This window comes from Heloderma suspectum, chromosome 3 (assembly GCF_057233095.1).
Source record: "Heloderma suspectum isolate Gila_16-S chromosome 3, 16-S_ref, whole genome shotgun sequence".
NCBI classification, from domain to species: Eukaryota; Metazoa; Chordata; class Lepidosauria; order Squamata; family Helodermatidae; genus Heloderma; species Heloderma suspectum.
In genome coordinates, this window is record NC_139460.1 from 248,033,466 (window position 1) to 248,056,949 (window position 23,484).

The 23,484-nt window shown below is 44.7% G+C and overlaps 1 protein-coding gene across 9 annotated transcripts in view; it reads right to left on the reverse strand.

Annotated features, from left to right (window-relative positions):
• Positions 1-23,110, reverse strand: part of ATRNL1 (attractin like 1) — a 920,708-nt gene extending 897,598 nt beyond the window's left edge. For 7 of the 9 annotated variants that reach the window (XR_014789465.1, XR_014789464.1, XM_084846135.1 and 4 more), the window contains exon 1: positions 20,564-21,315. Coding sequence is in view for 7 of the 9 variants with exons in the window: in XM_084846135.1 (XP_084702261.1) it covers positions 20,564-20,868 (305 nt within the window). In the remaining 2 variants the exon portion in view is untranslated. Of the gene's footprint in view, positions 1-17,395; positions 17,448-20,563 lie in introns of all 9 variants that reach the window. The other 2 variants (XM_084846136.1, XM_084846134.1) reach the window with 2 other exon arrangements.
• Between the last annotated feature and the right edge of the window lie 374 nt (positions 23,111-23,484).

Genomic DNA, 23,484 nt, shown 5'->3' on the forward strand with positions numbered 1-23,484 from the left:
TGCTGGGAGTACTCAGGCCACACCCCTCCAATTCAGTTGGAGCTCTCAGAAGCTCCTGGTGAGCTCACAGCCAGTCAGAAGGATAAAGGGCAGCGCCCTGGGCTTCCTGCAACCCACTTACCTCTTAGCCTCTGTCTCCTTTGTCTCCTTTGTCTCTTCAACCACTGCAACTCCCCTGGCCAACTCCTGTTTGCTCCCCCTGTTCGCTCGCTCTGTTCGCTCGCTCTCTGGGAGCTTGCCTGCTTCTGTAGTCCCTGGACCAGCTGGAGCAGCTTGCTCTGCTCTGCTCTGCTCAGCTGGGAGGCGGGAAACAGACTGAAGCTTCCCGCCCAGTCAGCTGCTGGGAGTACTCAGGCCACACCCCTCCAATTCAGTTGGAGCTCTCAGAAGCTCCTGGTGAGCTCACAGCCAGTCAGAAGGATAAAGGGCAGCGCCCTGGGCTTCCTGCAACCCACTTACCTCTTAGCCTCTGTCTCCTTTGTCTCCTTTGTCTCTTCAACCACTGCAACTCCCCTGGCCAACTCCTGTTTGCTCCCCCTGTTCGCTCACTCTGTTCGCTCGCTCTCTGGGAGCTTGCCTGCTTCTGTAGTCCCTGGACCAGCTGGAGCAGCTTGCTCTGCTCTGCTCTGCTCAGCTGGGAGGCGGGAAACAGACTGAAGCTTCCCGCCCAGTCAGCTGCTGGGAGTACTCAGGCCACACCCCTCCAATTCAGTTGGAGCTCTCAGAAGCTCCTGGTGAGCTCACAGCCAGTCAGAAGGATAAAGGGCAGCGCCCTGGGCTTCCTGCAACCCACTTACCTCTTAGCCTCTGTCTCCTTTGTCTCCTTTGTCTCTTCAACCACTGCAACTCCCCTGGCCAACTCCTGTTTGCTCCCCCTGTTCGCTCGCTCTGTTCGCTCGCTCTCTGGGAGCTTGCCTGCTTCTGTAGTCCCTGGACCAGCTGGAGCAGCTTGCTCTGCTCTGCTCTGCTCAGCTGGGAGGCGGGAAACAGACTGAAGCTTCCCGCCCAGTCAGCTGCTGGGAGTACTCAGGCCACACCCCTCCAATTCAGTTGGAGCTCTCAGAAGCTCCTGGTGAGCTCACAGCCAGTCAGAAGGATAAAGGGCAGCGCCCTGGGCTTCCTGCAACCCACTTACCTCTTAGCCTCTGTCTCCTTTGTCTCCTTTGTCTCTTCAACCACTGCAACTCCCCTGGCCAACTCCTGTTTGCTCCCCCTGTTCGCTCGCTCTGTTCGCTCGCTCTCTGGGAGCTTGCCTGCTTCTGTAGTCCCTGGACCAGCTGGAGCAGCTTGCTCTGCTCTGCTCTGCTCAGCTGGGAGGCGGGAAACAGACTGAAGCTTCCCGCCCAGTCAGCTGCTGGGAGTACTCAGGCCACACCCCTCCAATTCAGTTGGAGCTCTCAGAAGCTCCTGGTGAGCTCACAGCCAGTCAGAAGGATAAAGGGCAGCGCCCTGGGCTTCCTGCAACCCACTTACCTCTTAGCCTCTGTCTCCTTTGTCTCCTTTGTCTCTTCAACCACTGCAACTCCCCTGGCCAACTCCTGTTTGCTCCCCCTGTTCGCTCGCTCTGTTCGCTCGCTCTCTGGGAGCTTGCCTGCTTCTGTAGTCCCTGGACCAGCTGGAGCAGCTTGCTCTGCTCTGCTCTGCTCAGCTGGGAGGCGGGAAACAGACTGAAGCTTCCCGCCCAGTCAGCTGCTGGGAGTACTCAGGCCACACCCCTCCAATTCAGTTGGAGCTCTCAGAAGCTCCTGGTGAGCTCACAGCCAGTCAGAAGGATAAAGGGCAGCGCCCTGGGCTTCCTGCAACCCACTTACCTCTTAGCCTCTGTCTCCTTTGTCTCCTTTGTCTCTTCAACCACTGCAACTCCCCTGGCCAACTCCTGTTTGCTCCCCCTGTTCGCTCGCTCTGTTCGCTCGCTCTCTGGGAGCTTGCCTGCTTCTGTAGTCCCTGGACCAGCTGGAGCAGCTTGCTCTGCTCTGCTCTGCTCAGCTGGGAGGCGGGAAACAGACTGAAGCTTCCCGCCCAGTCAGCTGCTGGGAGTACTCAGGCCACACCCCTCCAATTCAGTTGGAGCTCTCAGAAGCTCCTGGTGAGCTCACAGCCAGTCAGAAGGATAAAGGGCAGCGCCCTGGGCTTCCTGCAACCCACTTACCTCTTAGCCTCTGTCTCCTTTGTCTCCTTTGTCTCTTCAACCACTGCAACTCCCCTGGCCAACTCCTGTTTGCTCCCCCTGTTCGCTCGCTCTGTTCGCTCGCTCTCTGGGAGCTTGCCTGCTTCTGTAGTCCCTGGACCAGCTGGAGCAGCTTGCTCTGCTCTGCTCTGCTCAGCTGGGAGGCGGGAAACAGACTGAAGCTTCCCGCCCAGTCAGCTGCTGGGAGTACTCAGGCCACACCCCTCCAATTCAGTTGGAGCTCTCAGAAGCTCCTGGTGAGCTCACAGCCAGTCAGAAGGATAAAGGGCAGCGCCCTGGGCTTCCTGCAACCCACTTACCTCTTAGCCTCTGTCTCCTTTGTCTCCTTTGTCTCTTCAACCACTGCAACTCCCCTGGCCAACTCCTGTTTGCTCCCCCTGTTCGCTCGCTCTGTTCGCTCGCTCTCTGGGAGCTTGCCTGCTTCTGTAGTCCCTGGACCAGCTGGAGCAGCTTGCTCTGCTCTGCTCTGCTCAGCTGGGAGGCGGGAAACAGGAAACACTTGGCTAAGCCCTGAGTAGATGCCCTTCCTTTTCCCAAACATCCTGCTATGAAATTAACAATGGGTTAATGAAAGGTAGTCATGACTGGGGAAGGCAATGGCAAACCATCCCGCTATAGTCTGCCATGAAAACGCCAGCGAAAGCAGCATCCCTCTAGGGGTCAGTAATGACCCAGTGCTTGCACAGGAGGAACCTTTCCTTTCCATTAATGTTAGTCCTACTTAGAATAGACCCATTGAAATGAATGGGATTTAAGTCAGACTAACATTGGATACAATCCATAATCTTCAACCCAGTTCACATGTCATGGCAGAAAATTGTGAGTTATTTAACCCATTTGTAGGAACGCATGCTGCCTACATGCTACTTCTGGTTTCGATAAACAACCTCCAATCAGCACAATCAGAGGTTGTGAGAATGATGTCCAAGTCCAGACCACTGGGTTGTTTAGCCCTTAAACAATCCAGCAGTCAAGAGTTCAGACATCACACTAACAACCTCCGACTGCATCTATCAGAGGTTATTTACAAAAAGTAGAAGCGTCTCATGCACAGTGATGCCATGACATGTGAATTGGCATCTTGCCTTTCTCTTCCACTTCTGCCCCGGATATGTGTGTGTGTGTGTCCACCTGTCTGGTTTCACTCTATGTTCTTGGTTCAACTCTGTGAGAACTCTTATTTCCTTACCTTATCTTTCTATTATCTCCCCCTCCCACAAGTAGAAAGTGGAATCCTAGCCTCACTTTTTAGGCTCAAACATACCTAATAATTATACCTCTCCCAAATATATAATATACATATGAACCATACAGCCAATCCTCAGTCATACCAATTGCCTCACTTATCAGCCCAGATCTTATGCAGCGCAGCAGGTTATTTTAAATCCTAGATGACAATTCAGCCAGGCACCTAAGATTCTCCAGCCATAAATTTTGGGTTGGGAAGTGTAATCAGATACCAGCCCTTTTGATTTAAAGCAATAAAGCACTACCCAAATACCATAAAGAACAATTTTCAGTACCCTTCTCCCTCTCCTCCAAAACCAGTACCATCCTAACAAATGAGTGGTTCTCAGCAAGCCAAACAGCATTCTGACTTTAATCTTAAAATCATGCTAAAGCCCACAAACAATGCCAGATCCTACACACACCTAATTATTTAGTGCCATCCTCACCACTAGCAGCCATCAGCTGAATTTTCCTCCCATCATCGCTAACAACCACAGATTTGGAACAAGAAGAATGGCTTCAAAGGGTTCATCATTTCCAAACAGGCTTAGGCCCCAGCACCTTTCATTTTAGTAATTAAGCACTTTCTACGACGGCAAAGCTGAAGAGGTATCATCCGTGCCACCATGAATCAGGATTTATTAAAGGCAAGACTGAACTGGGTGTTTTCAGTGCCAGGGCTCAGCCCTGAAACATGTGAAGTAGTGTTGTAGTTTCTGGGGTGTCTTTCCTCAACACTTAGTAACTATAGCTCTGGATTTGACAGGTTTTCTAAGGCAGAGAGTACATGATTTGCAAGCAAGCTTGAGCCCCAGCACCTCTCATTTTAGAAACCAAAGGTCAAAAAAATATCAATACATCACAGCCCCAAACCTGCATATACCTTCATGATTTAGGATCTTGGGTAACTGTTGCTTACTGTCATATACAAGCAATAAAGAAACTTGAAAGCAACCAGCTCTCTCACAAACCCCAAACCATACTTTCTAACCTCTGTTCTCTGTAGAGAAGCGTGTGTGGAATCCTTCTCAGTCTTATGGAAGCAGATTTCCTTCTGCATTCAGAAGTTCAGGGGAAAGTCTTGGCAGTTCACAGATAACTAAGAAAATTCATCCCTTTTCCCTGCCACCAATACCGATGCTGCTCTGAGGATATGAAATGTTTTCTCCCTCCTAAAGGAACACTCATGTGCACAGATTTTTTTTAAAACAAAGAAAGAAATTGACAAGACTTTTTCCAACATTGTCAGTGTGACATGGGGGTGGGGTGATCTAGAAAGATACCTGTAGCTGTAGGATTGCATTGAGGTCTAATCGCAGGGCAATTGCATCTGGGGTAGGCAAGTGCTAGAGCGTCTTCTCCCTCACTAGCTGGAGGGAGGTGTAGCAATTTTTTTAACCAGGAAACAATAGCTCATAAACAGTGGTAATGTGCATTAATTGAAGTAGAGGAAGATACCAGAGTTATAAAGCATCTTAAGATATATTTGTAATTTTGGCTAGAATAGAGGATAGTGCATAGGACCGCAGCCTAAGAAAGAAAGCGCATGCCAGGAATAGGGAAACAACAAACTTCAGCTTCCCTCTACTCCAGACTTCCCCAGCTTGGTGCCCCCCAGATGGTTTGGACAACTCCAAACATTCCTGGCCACTGGGCATGCTGACTAGGTCTGATTGAAGTTGAAGTCCAAAACATCTGGAGGGCACCAGGTTGGGGAAGGCTGCTCTACTCTGCCTTGAAACCAACAGCATGTATAGAATATACTGATGTGTAGTTAGAAGATCACCATGGATTTCTTCATCTCCTAGAATCTACTATTTCCCCTCCACCACTCAATTAACTGATGAGCTAGAAACCCAGAGGATGTTTTTACTTATCTTTGCATACTAACCTTGTCCACAGACACACTGCATTTTATCAGCTCCTGTCTCCTTATGCTTGCTGCGTATGCCTCATTGAAAATATCCTTCTTTGCAAGGGAGCAACAGATATCCTACTGTTGCCTAGCCTGCTATTTAGCAAAATGAAGGTGTGTGTGGCATATGGTAGCTTTCTGAAGTTGTGCAAGCCCCCCGAGGAAGGGAATGTAAGGAGAGGAAGAGCATATGCATCTTCCCTATAAAAACAGCAATAGGGGCAAAGTCAAATTGTTTTGTTTACCAGCTTTGAAGCCACACAAGCAATTTTTTTTTTTAAACGGAGAGAAACTTTTTTCAGGGCAGGGAGTCATCTGGGGCAGAATACAGAAAAGTGGAGAGTATGCCTCCCAACATGAGTGAAAAAGCATGCAGTACAGGAAGAATAAATCAGTTTCACTTCCCATTTCCTCCAGTTTGTCCACATGACCAAAAGGGCTGAAAATGTGGCACAACATTAGAAGTGCTATAAATTCCCCCACAATCACGAGTGAAATGAAAAAATAAATTAGAAAATTGGTTTGGAACCATTTGCAGGCATGGCTCAGCAATGTTTGCCTGTACCACTCACAAGAGTTTGTAAGAATGCCAATAGGTAGGAAATATATTGAAAAAGTCATAAAATGCCACATAATCTTAATACATAGGCAGAAGATTCAGAGTGCAGTCCCATACATGTCTTCTCAGATGAAAGCCTCATTAAGTGGGTATAGGACTGCAGCTTGAGACAAAATTATTCACCATAATGGGGCTAAGACAGCAAATATATTTTACTTTGAAATATGGGAAGCATGCCAGTTTTATTGGACCTGGAGGGGGGGAAACCACCTAGAATGCATAACAAAAGAGAAACAGACTAAGAGGTCCTTAGAAGAGCGCTTAAAGTGCTATATTTAGACTATATCGGAGGGTGAACAGTTCCTACTTCAGGGAAGAAACTGTCTTGGTACTGAAATTCTTTTGTTATTGTCAAGCGCAAAAGATTTTCTGAACTAAAACCCAAAATATGAAATCCTAAGGAAAGAACTCTTTGTATTCACCTTGGGTTACCTTCTTAAAATTAATAAGCAAGTTTTCAAAGTAAGGAATTAATACTTCCTTGATTCTAATTGTCAACATATCAGACCAATCCTATTCATAATTTTATTCACAGCAGAATAAAATATGGCACAACCATCTGAGAATGTACCATTTAAACAGCCTCTCTCCTGAGCAAGCAACATGGAAAGAAGAGCTTAGTAATTTACATACATAACACCTATACTTTGAAATACGCAGGCGCAATATTTGTAGACCTCATGCCTTTGTTTCTGTTACAAATCCACTCTCAGTTAATACATACATACATGCAATATATATATCACTCATACACCTAGGCATCTCAAATCTGACCTACCAAAAATATAAGATCTATCATCATTTCCCAACTGATAACCTCTAAAAAACAGATAGTGCCTTAGAAGAAGAAACGATTGCATTATATTTTTAGCACCTTGGTTCCAGCATTAACATGTAAGAGGAGAGGGGGGAAATATAGGATATATTTAGAACAGCAGCATCTCTCCAAGGACTTACTCTACAGTGTTAAAACTATGCATCATACTACACTACTGGAAAATATGAATATTTTCAGGTGGTTATTCTCACCACCAGTCCTCGCAATAGAATGGGTTTTTAAAAGAGAGAAAGATTCTGTACTAATTTGACCTTGAATGTACCATTTATAGTATAGATGTTAACGGATAGTATAGGTGTTAAGAGTTCTGAGCCACAGAATACATTTATGTTGTTGTGGGCATGCTATCTGAATACTTGGTGTAGGTCTATATCACTATGGTTCATTTTAAAGCAGGGGTGGGCAATATATGTACTGTGTGCTGCACGCAGCCCCTGCTGCCACAAGTCTGCTCCATATGGGCCACATGTGGCCCCTTCCAACTCTTCTGTAAAAAAAGAAAGAAAGAAAGAAAGAAAGAAAGAAAGAAAGAAAGAAAGAGTTTCATAGCAGGTACAGAGCTTTAAATCAGACAATTTTAGGTTGTTTGCAAGCTAAATTTGTCAACTTTAACACTCCATAGACACTAATGGAGCACTAAAAATGTCAAATTCAGCTTGCAAACAAGTAAAATTCAACCCTTTTAGTGCTATGGGGTGCTTTGCCATCAAATTTCTGCAGCACAAAAATTACCTCAAGTGCAGCGCATGGAGAGATGGGATCTGGGGAGAGAAAATGACTTTCAAATGGCCACAGTTGCCCAGCCTTAGTCTCAAAGCCATGACTGATCAAAGTGTACTATCTGACCAAAAAAAGTTAATGATCCTTCATGGCCCGGGATGGCCAATTCATCTCCACATAGGACCACATTGTTAGAAGATGGTTTCATGATACAGAGAACCATCTGGAACACTTGGAATGGGAGCGCCATCAGAATCTGAGAGAGAAGACACATCCCATCCCATCCAGTTTAAGGGAGAGGGTATGGGGAGTGGCTGGGGGGAGGAATAAAAGAAGCTGGTTTTGGATAGAGTCAGAGACAGAGATTCAGCTAAAAGCATTTTGGGATACAGGATGTCTCTCTAGAGCTGATGCAAGGTAGTGGAACTGCTGCCTGGTAGGAATGCACGAGCTACTTGCCTACTCTTATACTCCATTAGTCAAAAAGCAGATGGTGTATTACAAATACACCATAAGGCTCCAGTGTTCTCTCCTCCAAAGGAAATAAAAACTGGGTAGTGCTATCCTTTAATTTCTCACTGCTCAGAGAAGTAAGGAACATGTAACAAAGATTTCCAGTTGAATCCATCAGCATAAGGAACACAAAATTAATCCAAGGAAACAGAACTACTATTTTCATAATTTGCTGCAATAACAGAATTGTCTACCAATGTGTTTTCCCATGACAAAATAAAAGAGAGGGTGCACTTCACCCACAGACAGACATATGTAAGTGGGCCCTGCAACAAAATGTAAGTCTTGAATGCTCATGTTTAGTGTACCAATTAGCCAGCCATGATCTCCTCTTGGATATTCCAGTCCATTTCCACCTCCTGACCAATTTTCCATCCCACCCACCCCTACCTCCAGTCAGTCAGCAAGCCATGGCCACTCAGTATGCTCGGTCCTCACTGGGTTGTTTTTGGGATTTCACATACACACCGCCCTCTCCCTTTAAAGTGTTTAAAACAAAAACAGATTAAAAAACACTTTTGCAAACCTCAGGTCTTCTTCTAGCTCCCTCTTGTACATGGGCAGTGCCACTTTGAAGAGCCCGACTAGGTCAGACCAAGCCTATTTATTTATTTATTTATTTATTGCATTTATACCCCGCCTTTCTCCCTCTCGCAAGGAACTCAAGGCGGCTTACATTATCCTCCTCCTCACAACAACAACCCTGTGAGGTAGGTTGGGCTGAGAGTCTGTGACTGGCCCAAAGTCACCCAGTGAGCTTCCATGGCCAAGTGGGGACTAGAACCCGGATCTCCCGGCTCCCAGTCCATCACTCTCACCACTACACTACACTGGCTCTCAAGCCTAGCATCCTGTTTCTCCTAGATGCCCATGGGAAGCCCAAAAGCAGGACAGGAGAGCACTAGTTCTCTCCTGCTGTTGTTCCTCAGCAACTGGTATTCAAAGGCATGCTGCCTCTGATTATGAAGTTAGTATAAAGCCATCATGACTAGTAGCTATTGAAAGCCTTACCCTCCATGAATTTCTCTAACCCCCTTTTAAAGCACTCAGGCCTGAACATTAGAAACAGATAGAACAATATAGTTGATAAACTTACATGATAAAAATCTGTTTTTACTGGAAACTAATAAAGAAGCCTAGCGCTCCCATTAACTACTGAAAATAGATAGATTATAATGTACACTTCCTACATTTTTAAATTATTATTCTTATTCTTATTATTTTCATTTCTATACTGTCCAATAGCTGAAGCTCTCTGGGCGGTTCACAAAAGTTATAAACCACAAATACAAGATAATAAAAACATAAAATCTTTAATATACACAATTTAAAAACAATGGAGGGAGCAATCCTATGTCCGCTAGACAGCAGCTACACGGCCATAGGATATGCTGTTTTCTGGGACCCAACCTCGGAGCCCATGCTCCGAGGTCGGTTCCTGGAAAACTGACCTCCACCCACGTCCGTGAGAAGCCCCATCCTCCATGCTCAGAAGAGGAGCCTGGAGCAGCTGAAAGGAGGCGTGGCTGGGGGTGTTCCAGGGCAGGGAGAGCGGATGTGCCTGTATGACACATCCTATGTGTCGTACAGCAGCCTCCTCTCCTGCTCGCCCCCCCCCCCCATGGCTAGACAGCCAAAAACGGCTGTCTAGCAGAAAAAGCAGGACAGGAGACGTGTGGAGGGAATGATCCCCCCCCCCCATGCTTCTCCTGCCTTGCTTTGGATAGGTGGTCGCCTCCAAGTTCGTAGGTGGCCGCCTATCTAGATAGGATTGTGCCCTTAAACAGTTAAAACAGTTACAATAAGATATTCCTGTATATGGAATCTAGAGGTGTATATCAACACAAGATTAACACAGATCCCAAATCAGCACTTCGGAAAATGGCTGTATGACTATCATGTGAAATCAAAAAATGGCTAGACCTTTCTTTTCTTGTTTTTTAGAACTGGATAAAAATGCAAGCACAGTAGCCCCTTAGGATGGGATTATGCCTGCCAGAATACAGAAAAATAGGTGAAGTCGTTTCTGTGCAACATGCCTTTTTATTTTTAAAGGAAACCACTGATAATTTTCATTCTTGTCAGAATTTGATTAAATTTGCAGGGATAGTTGCTCCCTCTGAGGGATTCAAGTCTGCCATGTTTCAGATGAATAGGTGCAGACATTTTTGTGCAAGTGCACCACTTACATTTTGAAGGTATCTAAACAAGGACACGCTTATCCCCCATGTTCCTTATGGACCATTCTTCTGAAAGTGACAAACAACGCAGAGGTAGTCCTAAGTGATAAATCTGCAGTGTTTCAGAAGGGTAAGTGCAGTGATTTATGAGAAATGGGAGTCCTCGAATTTGGGAGGTGAGTGAAGCGCTTCCCCTTCCCTCCCAATACTTTTTGGGCCATCTGTATGAAAATGGCCTACATTACAGAGGTGTTTCCACACAAGAAGCCTGCAAAATTTCAGAAGGATAAGTGCATGGGCCACAGAGTTATGCTGATTAAAACCAGTTTATGGCTTCTTTCATAGTGAAGCCTGGTGGCATTGGAAGAATGGTCTCGCGGTCTCATCCTTGACCTCCCGCAAAGCACAGCCATTGGAGAGCCCCTAGTAACATATGCCTCATAATTAGGTGGATTTGTAAGTCACTCAATCCCCCCTCCCTCCATTCTTTAGAGAAAGAAATGCAAAATACACTATTTTGGAGGACATGCTGTCTGTCTTTCCAAAACCTGAATGAACCCACATACAGGGACCAGTTTCTGTTCTGGTTGCTTCAGAGGGAAGCCCATTTCGCCTTGGGAAGCACTAGAAATGATCTGAATAAGCCAGATTCAGCTCAGGCATTGGCTGAGTCCAATGCACATCCCTAATGGAAATTACCAGTTTTACTGTGCAAACAGTCGGATAAAAAAATAAGTTTACACTAAAAGCATTAATTAAGCTGCTGAACTATTTATAAAATACTTTAAACAAACATTGATTAAAGCTATTACAACTATAGGCAAAAAACAGTGCAGCTGTTATGTTGTCACAGAGAAGTCTTATGGAAATTCTTGTTGGAAGCTCGATTTTTTTTAATTTTCTGCCTTTCTGTGTTTTTAGCTTTTCATACTTATGGACTTTTAAGTACAGCTTTACTCTCCTGTCCTACATATACAAGTAAACCTCCAACAGTTAAATTCAGCCTGACCTGTCCCAACATCATTATAGCGATAAGCCATGTAAACCAGGACAAGTGCCCATCAGTTACAATAATTTGTGAATTCCACACCAGCTGCAAGGGGGCGGGGGAGAGGGGTTGGAGGGGTGCTTTCTCTGATCTCAGAGGAGGGAATCAGAACTATCCTATGGTCCTTGGGATGCTCACCCAGAGACCATAGGATTGCTCTGTCTGTCACCCTCAGAGTGGCCTGGTAAATTAAGACCATGTTACAATGGAAACGTACACCCCAGTACTTCTACGCAATCATCAGGGTGTTCTCTAATATCTCTAGCTTTCATTTTGTTAACTTCGTTTAGCTTCTATTATACCTACCTCTACCACCTTCTCAGTTCACTTGATGCATCTGATGAGAAGGCCAACAAAAAATCATTGTACTATAAATTTTATATAGTTTTATTAACATTTTTGTATACTGTCCTGGAATCTTTTCAATGAAGGGATGTTAAGCAATATTTTAAATACATACAATATAAAACCTCTTGTTTTGTTTGTTTATATATTGTTTATATAACAATATATAATTGTTTATATTGTTTTGTTTGTTAGCCTCTTGGGATTCTATACAGCATTGTTTTCATGCTGCTAATGTGGCTATTCTTTAATTATTTGAAATTTGAAATAACATGTGTCCCAAAATTCTTGCATCTTAACCAGTACTTGAACAGCAGTGTCCTGGGGGCAAGCTGATAATAGAAAAAGGAAGGGGAGCCATATGGGTCCTTGGGCAGACTGCCTAAGGAAGCAAACAGGGAAACAAGAACAAAAATGTTGCCTGGCACCAGGTTTCAGCATACTGGTCACAGAGTATTGTGTACTGAACTGGCAGGACATGTATTCCATTTCTAACGCCAAGATTCACTTAGAGGGGAGAAGAAGGAGACTGCTCCCTGACCACTACTGATGCTTTCGTGCCTCTCCTTGTTTCACACAGGGAGAACCACTGATGTAAACAAGGAAAAAATAGAGAATTGTAATAGTATCAGAAAGTCTGGATAATTCAAGAAAAACAGGGAGGACACATGCATGTTTACACACACACACACACACACACAGTATGGCAACAGTCCATGCTCTGATAACTTCCCAAAGGACTATTGCAATGCTCTCTACATAGGGATTATCTTGAAGACTGTCCAGAAGCTGCAGCTGGTGCTGAATGCTGCTGCCCATGTGTTGACTGGGGCAGTGAGATGTGAGCATATTGGACCAAGTTTGAAATCTCTACACTGCCTGCCAGCAACCTACCAGGCCTAAGTCAAGGTGTTAGTACTAATGTACAAAGCCTTATCACAAGGCTAAAAGATATGACGCCGGAAGATGAGCCCCTCAGGTCGGAAGGTGTCCAATATACTACTGGGGAAGAGCAGAGGGTATTTCCAAGCAGGGCCAGAAAGAGTGAAGCGGCTGGGCCAAAGCCAAAAGGACACTCAGCTGTGGATGTGTCTGGTGGTGAAAAGAAAATCCGATGCTGTAAAGAACAATACTGTTTAGGAACCTGGAAGGTTAGATCAATGAATCAAGGTAAGCTGGAGGTGGTCAAACATGAGATGGCAAGATTGAACATCGACATCTTGGGAATCAGAGAACTAAAATAGACAGGAATGGGCGAATTTAATTCAGGTGACCATCATATCTACTATTGTGGCCAAGAATCCCATAGAAGAAATGGAGTAGCACTCATAGTCAACAAAAGGGTGGGAAAAGCAGTACTGGGGTACAATCTTAAAAATGATAGAATGATCTCAGTACGAATCCAAGGCAAACCATTCAACATCACAGTAATTCAAGTCTATGCCCCAACCACTGATGCCGAAGAAGCTGAGGTTGATCGGTTCTATGAAGACCTCCAACACCTTCTAGAACTAACACCAAAAAAAGATGTCCTCTTCATCATAGGGGATTGGAATGCTAAAGTAGGAAGTCAAGAAATCACCGGGATAACAGGCAGGCATGGCCTTGGTGTACAAAATGAAGCAGGACAAAAGCTAATAGAGTTTTGCCAAGAGAACACGCTGATCATAGCAAACACTCTTTTCCAACAGCACAAGAGATGACTCTACACATGGACATCACCAGATGGTCAATATCGAAACCAGATTGATGATGTACTTTGCAGCCAAACATGGAGAAGCTCCATACAGTCAGTAAAAACAAGACCTGGAGCTGACTGTGGCTCAGATCATGAGCTGCTTCTTGCAAAATTTTGGCTGAAATAGAAGAACGTAGGGAAAACCACTAAACCATTCAGGTATGACCTAAATCATATCCCTCATGAATATACAGTGGAGGTGAGGAATAGTTTTCAGGGATTAGACCTGATAGACAGAGTGCCTGAGGAACTATGGACGGAGGTCCGTAACATTGTTCAGGAGGCAGCAACGAAATCCATCCCAAAGAAAATGAAATGCAAGAAAGCCAAGTGGCTGTCTGATGAGGCTTTACAAGTAGCTGAGGAAAGAAGGGAAGCAAAAAGCAAGGGAGAAAGGGGAAGATATATCCAACTGAATGCAGAGTTCCAGAGAATAGCAAGGAGAGACAAGAAGGCCTTCTTAAATGAACAATGCAAGGAAATCGAGGAAAACAACAGAATGGGAAAGACTAGAGATCTCTTCAAGAAAATTGGAGATCTCAAGGGAACGTTTTGTGCAAAGACGGGCATGATAAAGGACAAAGAAGGCAGGGACCTAACAGAAGCAGATGAGATTAAGAAGAGGTGGCAAGAATACACAGAAGAACTATACAGGAAAGATCTTAATGTCCTTGATAGCCATGATAGTAATGTCCTTGATAGCCATGATAGTGCGGTCACTGAACTTGAGCCGGACATCCTCGAGAGTGAAGTCAAGTGGGCCTTAGGAAGCATTACTAACAACAAAACTAGTGGAGATGACAGTCTTCCAGCTGAGCTATTTAAAATCCTAAAAGATGATGCTGTTAAAGTGCTGCACTCAATATGCCAACACATTTGGAACACTCAACAGTGGCCACAAGAGTGGAAAAGGTCAGTTTACATTCCAATTCCAAAGAAGGGCAACGCCAAAGAGTGTTCAAACTACCACACAATTGCGCTCATTTCACATGCCAGCAAGGTGATGCTCAAAATCCTACAAGCTAGGCTTCAGCAGTATGCGAACCGAGAACTACCAGAAGTACAAGCTGGGTTTCGAAGAGGCAGAGGAACTAGAGATCAAATCGCCGACATTCGCTGCATCATGGAGAAAGCAAGAGAATTCCAGAAAAACGTCTATTTCTGCTTCATTGACTACGCGAAAGCCTTTGATTGTGTGGATCTCAACAAACTGTGGCAAATTCCTAAAGTGATGGGAGTACCAGACCACCTTACTTGTCTCCTGAGAAACCTGTACGAGGGTCAAGAAGCAACAGTAAGAACCGGACATGGAACAACCGAGTGGTTCAAAATTGGGAAAGGAGTACGACAAGGCTGCATATTGTCACCCTGCTTATTTAACTTATATGCAGAGTACATCATGAGAAATGCCGGGTTGGATGAATCACAGGTCAGAATTAAGATTGCCGGGAGAATTATCAATAACCTCAGATATGCAGACGATACCACCCTAATGGCAGAAAGTGAAGAGGATCTAAACAGCCTCTTGTTGAGGGTGAAAGAGGAGAGTGCAAAAGCTGGTTTGAAACTCAACATTAAAAAAACTAAGATCATGGCATCTGGCCCTATCACTTCCTGGCATATAGAAGGGGAAGAAATGGAAGCAGTGACAGATTTTACTTTCTTGGGCTCCAAGATCACCGCAGATGGTGACTGTAGCCATGAAATTAAAAGACGCTTGCTCCTTGGGAGGAAAGCTATGGCAAACCTAGACAGCATAGTAAGAAGCAGAGGCATCACCTTGCCAACAAAGGTCCGTCTAATCAAAGCTATGGTTTTGCCAGTAGTAATGTATGGCTGTGAGAGTTGGACTATAAGGAAGGCTGAGCGCCGAAGAATTGATGCTTTCGAACTGTGGTGCTGGAGAAGACTCTTACGAGTCCCCTGGACTGCAAGGTGGTCAAATCAGTCAATCCTAAAGGAAATCAACCCTGAGTGCTCATTGGAAGGACAGATACTGAAGCTGAAGCTCAAATATTTTGGCCACCTAATGCGAAGAGAAAACTCTCTGGAAAAGACCCTGATGCTGGGAAAGACTGAAGGCAAAAGGAGAAGGGGACGGCAGAGGATGAGATGGCTAGATAGCATCACCGATGCAATGAATATGAACCTGAGCACACTCCGGGAGAGTGCGCAGGACAGGAAGGCCTGGCGTGCTATGGTCCATGGGGTCACGAAGAGTCGGACACGACTGAACGACTGAACAACAACAACAACAAAGCCTTAAGTGGCTCAAGAGCCTGGTACTTGAAGGGCCACCTTCCCCAGTACGAACCAGCCTGGGGAGGCGTTGGTTGTGGTGTCCTTGAGGAATGTGTCCCATGAGGCTACCACACATAGCAGAGCCTTCTCAGTAGTGGCAGTCCACCTGTCGAATACCCTTACAGCAGAGATTTGACTGTCTCCCACACTGCTGTCACTTAGGCGCCAGTTCAAAACGTTTTTATTTGTCCAGGCTTTGGGGATATAAGCAAGTGCTCCATCTGTGTAGTAGTGCTTTTGGTGTTCATATTGGTTGTTTTATTATGCATTTGTGATTTTAGGATTATGATTTTAATGGTATTTATGTGCTATATTGTTTTTATATAGGTTGTTGACTACCCTCTGCTCCTTGTGATGAAGGGTGGGATAGAAATCAAGTGATCACTCTCTCACTCTCACACACGCACGCACACAATGCATTTGGGGTTGGTCTGAATGACATTTATGGGATCCCTTACAGTCCAGTGTCTCTGACTGCAAATAGATTCAAGATCCCTTCCAGCTCTGTAACTTTTGAACCTGAGGTTTCAGTAAGTAGAGGTATCAGTGAAGATGCCTCGAGGCAACACCTCTCAAAAACCTGGCAATAGCTGGTTACATTCTACTGATGTGCTTCAGTGTGAGCTGGGATGGGCCAAGATATAGGCAATGAGTGGAGATAACCCATATTTTCTTCCTCACCCTCGATAAACTATTATGGAAGGAGGCTTACTTTTCTCTCTCCCCTCCCTAAAGAATGTACTAGTTGAGTCTGGGAGGAGAACAACAGAAATAAGGTATAGGTGTATGGGTGTAACAGTCAGTCTGTGCTGGAACTGGGTCTGCAAAAGAGACACAAAGAGCTGATTTTGCTCTGTGCAGGAAATCCTATGGCACTATGGCACTACACATCTGATGGACATTGACCCGGTTCACACATAAGAAACAATGGGTTGTTGTGCATGAGCGGGTCTCTTCTGCTTTTACCCTACAACTGGCTCCCTCACAGGCCGCAGAGCATGACATGCGAACCCGGACTGCTGGGTTGTTTAGGGGCTAAACAAACTACCAGTTAACCCATGGTTTGTTGGATTGTTGTTGCATTAACAGCAGTCCAAGTTCGCACATCACACTCCACAGCCCATGAAGTTGCTGATGCAGGCCATAGGGTAAAAGGCGAAGAGCATGACAACCCATCAGTTTTTAAACTGATGGGTTGTCATTACGTGTGAACAGGGACAGTAGGAATCTGTTGGCCTACTAATGCTGTGAACCCCCATCTTATGCTCAGCCTGTATATATGCGTAAATAAACCTCATATCACAAAACCACTGTAAGTCTCCAGTGACCGACTTCTAAGGAGATGGAACTCTGGGTAAGTGCTAGAACCTCTGAAACTTGTCATCGCTCAAATGTGGGGTGCATGTGGACAGGATATGTCTCCTGTATCCTTCAAATCCATGTCTTGAGAGTTTTTTCCGTTTTTTACTCCAGTTTGTGTTGTATGCTAACCGGTTCATTCAGTTCTGGAAAAGTCCTCTCTATTCGATATTTGAGGGTAAAATGGAGTGGCTGGAAGCATAATATTTTAATAAAGCTGTGCTGATTGGTACAGAAGAAACAAGTAGAAACCCCCAACTCCAATTGTTTCTTCCTTACTGTTAATCTTAATCTATCCCAAAGCAACATGTAAAGAATAAACTTACCATTTTAACAAATTTCCTATAGAGAAAATGCTAGGTTACCATGGAATCAGTCAATTAACTTTGACACATGCTTACCAAGATTGATCAGTCATTCCTGAGTTCTGTCTACAAAGTTACTGTTTTTCAGCTAAGGAAAAAAATTCACATGAGAATTAACAACCATGAAATTCCCTTGACTGATACTTTCTTACGGTCAGTGCCAGTAACTCATTCCACAACAGGCAAAGGCTGCAATCCTAAGCATGTTTAGACAAAAAAAAAAAGTACAACTGCTAGCATACCCCAGCCAGCAAGCCTTGCTGGGGAAGGCTGAGAGTCATAGGACCTACTCTGTCTAAACATGCATGGGATTCCACCCTAAATTAGCTAAATATCCTCTTTTATGAAGAAAACTTTATGGCAGAAGGTGCAGAAGAACAAGAGTCTAATTTTACTGAATTATTTGACAGGTCATAGAAGCGATTTCAAAGATCGCAAACATGATTTTGAAATGATGTCTATACTCCACTTCAAAACAATCTCTTCAAGATGTTTAAGTTTTTAATAAACTTAGTATTTTCAGTATTTTAATTAACCTTTTAAAGCCTGTTTTGAAGTGAAACATAAATGCAATACAAATGTGTAAAAAGTAAGCCTACACTTTTAATAAAATGTAGATTAAATCATGTGAATCAACTTGTGGAATATCTGAAGTACAATTTAAATCATCTTTCAAATTTGATCTTTCTCTCAGATTATTTTAAGTCAACTCGCGCTGACAAACACTTGGCAGTGGGGGATCAGTCTCAGCTAGCTCAGTGGAAGTATGATCAGGTGACGTTTAAGGACTTTGGCTTAAATAGGTCATGGATCAGGCTGCCAGTCATATGAGGTACACACACAATGTATATTAAAAAAAAATTATGTTGTATTCATAAACCGTTACTGCATTTAAATTATTCCAATATATTAATAGAGATGCTACTGATATTCTAAAACATCTGCTACAGTAGTTCTCAATGACAACAGTATCAGTTGCTGGCATGGTCAGAAACAAGATTGGATTTTGTAGCAGTGACAGCCATGGCCTGCGTGCTTCTACTGTATAGTTAAGATAAGCTATTTGCATTACAACTCTTCCATAAATCATAAACTCCTTGAGTTAAATCAACTGCTCAGCATTCATTCAGTTATTTTATATTACATTAACCCTCTTGATATTCAAGCACCTAATTGAAGATCAAATCTTAAAGTTCCTTCATCAGAAATAACGTTTGCTCTACTGCACTTCAAATACAGAGACAGATGTGTTCAGAAGCATTATTCACATCAACAAAATACTATAATAAATGTGAACTATAACACTTCAGATAAACTTTACCGTGACCCATCTAAATAATCTTACAGAAAGACTGTTATAGAAGAACAACAAACCAATTTCTCAAATTTAAAATGATAATGACATTAGTGACACTTTTAAAAGATACTCAACATAGGGATAGAGCAATTAATAGCAAGTGTATTTCTTACTTTAGCAGAAGCCCTAAAATTCCCTTTGTCAAAATACCGTTGCTGTTCTGCTAATAGAGAATTGTTCCGTTAACATGCAGCCTAATCTTCCTAATGCTTAGTTAGGGGAAAAGTCATTAAAATTTGTTCTACAAGTAAACTTAATGTAATATTCCCTTTGTCAGTTTCACTTTACTAATGCAAATTTTGTGTGTGGCAAAGAATAAATCTTTTAATACTAAATAATTGAGAAAATCCCTCTAAGAGGTGCATAATAGTGCACTACTGTCATCACAGGAGATATTGATTATCATAGTCATTAAATACAAGCTATGATATACACCATCATCTGAAGATTATACATGCTGTAACAGGAAATTATCGGAGTGGTACTAAGTAGGATGCAACTGACACACAGATAAAGTAACCATCTTTAAGGAACCACATTACAATCTACAGGCAGATCTTCCAAGTGGTACACACTAAGGAGAATTCATTTACTGCATTGTTATGAGATGAGCAAAAACCTGATTGCTAAAGTCATCATTTTCATTCCCACATACACATTTAAAGTTGTCAAGAAAAATTCTTTTTCTGCCAAAAAAACCCTTTGCATTACTTTCTCAAGAAAACAAGAGGTTCATCATTTGTAGGAAATGGATTCAAGAAAGATGAACATTGTACAGAAATCCTATTTCTGTAAAATACGGTTTTTAGCCAGTTCTCTTATCAAACCAAAAATATAGCCTTTAATGTCTGTTTTTCCCAGCTGCCCAAAAGTAGCTGGAAAATACAGTGTTGCTAACTTATTAACACCTAGTTGTTATACTCACTTAACTTTTAGATTGCAGTTCAGTTTGCAAAGGTATTATTTCCCCCCTTTACAAGTTGCTAAACAATAAAGCATGGAGCAAGTTATTCTTGTACAAGGTCACACTTCAGATCACTAGCAAAACTGGGATGATTCCATAACTCTATCCACTAAGCCATACAGATTGCTTTGTAAGCATGCTTAGTATAAACAAACAAGATGCTACACCATACACTTATATATCCCCAGGACACAATCAATATGTACCCACTCTCATCGCAGCCACTGTCCTCAATCCTCCTTTGCTATTATCTATGACTCACCCATTCAGTCTTAGGAGACAGATATCTCAAATTACTGAAGGAAATTACTATAACCACTTCTAGAGAAGCTAACCATTACAGTTAGATAATGAGTGAAAACACATTTATAGGTATAGGCAGATATAGATCAGCCTTTCCCAACTTAGTGCCCTCCACATGTGTTTGACTACAACGCACATCATTTTCGGACAGCATGGTCAGTCACACACTAAGGAAGTTGTAGTCCAACATATCTGAAGGGCACCAGGTTGGGGCAGGATGGTATAGATTAATAGTATGCACCTTGTCAGAGAAGTTGGATGAATAGGGCTGTTCAAGTGGAACATAAAAGAAAATTAAACCAATCACTTTGAAGGAAGGACCTTCCAAGTAAGGTTTAAAAAATTGTTCAGAAGAAGAATGTAAAACTGTCACTGTCATGATCATCTTAGAGGGAACCACAGTGATGACATCTTATTTGATTCTTCCTAGTCTTCTCATTAAAAGTAAAGCACACTGTGATCTAGGGATTCCTGGCAGACAGCTTTATTTTCTGTGGGGCTTCAACTTCTATGAACACTTTGGATAAAAAATCAAAAAGAGAAGGAAAAACAAGTGGCAGCAGCAGCTGATGAGACTTACTTGAACCTGCCTTGGCAGTGCTGGCACTGATCTCCTACCCAGCCTTGGTCACAGAGGCAGGTGGAATTGACACATCGACCGGAGAAGCAGGAGGTTCTTTCACAAGGCTTAGACTGGGAGACTTGAGCATACAGCACCAGGTACAATAATCCATAGAAGAGCAGCCAGTTATTCATATCCAAGAAGGTAGAGAAACAACAGGAGGAACACGAAAAGGGTCTCCAGCCTCCAAGGATCACGGGAGGGCCTCCCATCCTGCGCAGGACTTTCCCCAAAGGATCCAGCATCTTTGCCACAGAGCACATCCGCAAGCGGCTCTCCAAAGAGCCGGGATGGGGGTGGGAAGCGAGATTAACCCAGTTCCTTGTGCAGATCTAACAAGGATGAAAGCAAGCCCCCCACTCGGCCCACATCACCCAGGTCAGGCAGGGAAGAGAACGAGTTTAGCAGGGATGATGAAGAAACAGGTCTTCCCAGAAACACACACAGGCTGAGATGATGTGTCCTGAAAAGAAGGAGTTAAGGCTGCTGGCAAGGGAGGGCAAGTCTCCCCCCCCCCGCCCCGATCCTGCCTTCTCACCTTCCCTTCCTTCCTTCCCAAGCTTCTCACAACACCTCCTGTTTACCCCTCAGGTAAAGCGCCAGCGGCAGCCTTCCCGCCTCCTCTTCCTCTTCGTCCTCAGGGCTCATTGCCTCCGTCTTCCATGAACAGCGGACTGCCTCCCGACCTTGCCGCTTCCCCTCACAACATACCCCCCCGCGATGATGTAGCCCCTCCTCCGTTGCTCGCCCCCCAACCACCACAATGCCTCCCCCCCCCTTTTTTTTTCTTTTCTTTTTTTGTGTAGCTCGTCCTCTTCAAGGAGCAACAGCGGGGCTAGCAGGACGGCCGCGGAGGTGATGCTTCCTCTTCGAAGCGGGCGAGCGGGCGAACTCTGGGAGCGGGAGAAGCGTCCGAATCGCCTCAGAGCCGGTTCAGCATCCCAACCCGGGGGGGGGGGGAGAGCAGGCAGCTCCCCTTCCCTCCCCGTCCAGCAGAATGGGGGGGGGCGAGGAGGGCGAGAGTTAAAAGCCCCCTTCTGTCCCAGCTGACAGTTTGAAAGCAGCCATTTTTAAAAGGCTAATGGTAATCCGCTTTCAGGGGCGGGCGGCTGGCTGGGGCCGAATCCCTCCTCTTCCTTCTTCGCCCTCCCGCTCCGCCGGGTCTATTTCGATCCGTCCCTCTCCCGCTTTCTCTCTTTTTTTTACTGCCAGGCAGGCCCCGCCTCAGCCAACGTGAACGGCGGCGGCGGCTCCTCCTCCTCGTCTCCCTCTGAAGGGATCCCGCAGCCAGGCAGACGCAAACGACTCAGTCGCCGCTTCGGGATCCTCGTTGCTGGAGCAACTGCGCCGAGAAGGATGCAGACCAAGAGCCCCCGCCGCCGCTGGCAGGAAAGGGCAGGCGCGCAGAGGCCAGCGGCTCGTTTCCCGCCCGCCCGCCGACCCCCAGAAAGTTCCTGTCCCAGCCGCCCCAGAATGAGTCCTTCCTTTTGCACGGACGGCCTCGAGATCAACAGGACCGACCGTCCGTCCGTCCCCCCCCCCCCTTTGGAAAGGAAGAAGAAAAAGGGGCGCGCAGCGCCGTGCGTGCGTGCGTGCGTGCTGCTGCTTCAGCCTTCTGTGCAGCTTTGCGGAGGAGCTCTAGAGAGAAACTAACGCACAAAGAAGAGCTGAGCATGTGCAGCAGCGGAGGAGCCCCCTTAAAGGCGCAGCGCGTTACTCCATTGCATCACTTTCGGCCTGACGCGGCCGGAGGGAGGAGAGGGAGCGAAGTGAAAGCATTCGGTCTGCTCGGAAAGCGCATAGCACGACGAAAGGGGTCATCTTTTCCACAAGAGAGAAAGCAAGTTCCTGAACTTCTTAAACAGAAACAACAAAAACAAAGCCAAGACTGGGAGCGTTTCCAGAAATATTTTGCAAGCTCTGTGACTCACTGAAATAAAATTTAAAACAAAGCAGGATGAAAAACAGGAACAGCATTGTTTGGGTGACTTGTGTGTATCCATTACAGCTGCCACCTTTTTTTCTTGGCATGGCTCCTGTGCCTTTAACAGCTGCATTCAACAAGTGCCGCTTATGCTCTTCCCACTTACCACATCTTCATGTTGGGAAAGGCTTCAACTTTTCAGTGACTATCAAAGATATGAAAGGCGCAGTAGCTCTTCCACACACAAAACTGGCAGCCCTAGGAACATTTGCCATTATTCTTCTAGTACATTATACAAGAAAACAGGTACAATGCTTTCATGAGCTCCGCATGGGGTCATGAAGAGTCTGACACAACTTAGCGACTAAACAACAACAAAGCATTCTGCTTATTCCCAGAGTTTGTAGAATACACTCACAAAAAAACAGACAGTAGAGAACATTTATACATTCAGTCCTGACACTAATTTCATTTATTATTTTTTATTTTATTATTAAATTTATTAATCGCCCATCTGGCTGGTCACCCAGCCACTCTGGGCGATGTTCAGCGTATAATAAAACAATTTAAAACAATAAAATTCTACCATAAAAAAAAAATTTAAATATCCTAACCCACCCCAAATGCCTGCCTGAACAACAACGTTTTTAATGCACGACGGAAGCTCATTAAAGAGGGGGCATGATGGAGTTCCCTAGGGAAGGAGTTCCACAAAGTGGGGGCCGCCACAGAAAAGGCCCTCTTTCTTGTCCCCACCAGTCTAGCTGTCCTGGCTGATGGGACAGAGAGAAGACCATCTGAGGCTGATCTTGTTAAGTGGCCTGTCTGGTGTTGCTGGAGGCACTCCTTAAGATAGGCTGGGCCGGAACCATATAGGGTTTTAAAGGTCAAAAACAACACCTTGAATTTGGCCCAGAAAACAACTGGTAACCAGTGCAACTCCTTCAGCACTGGA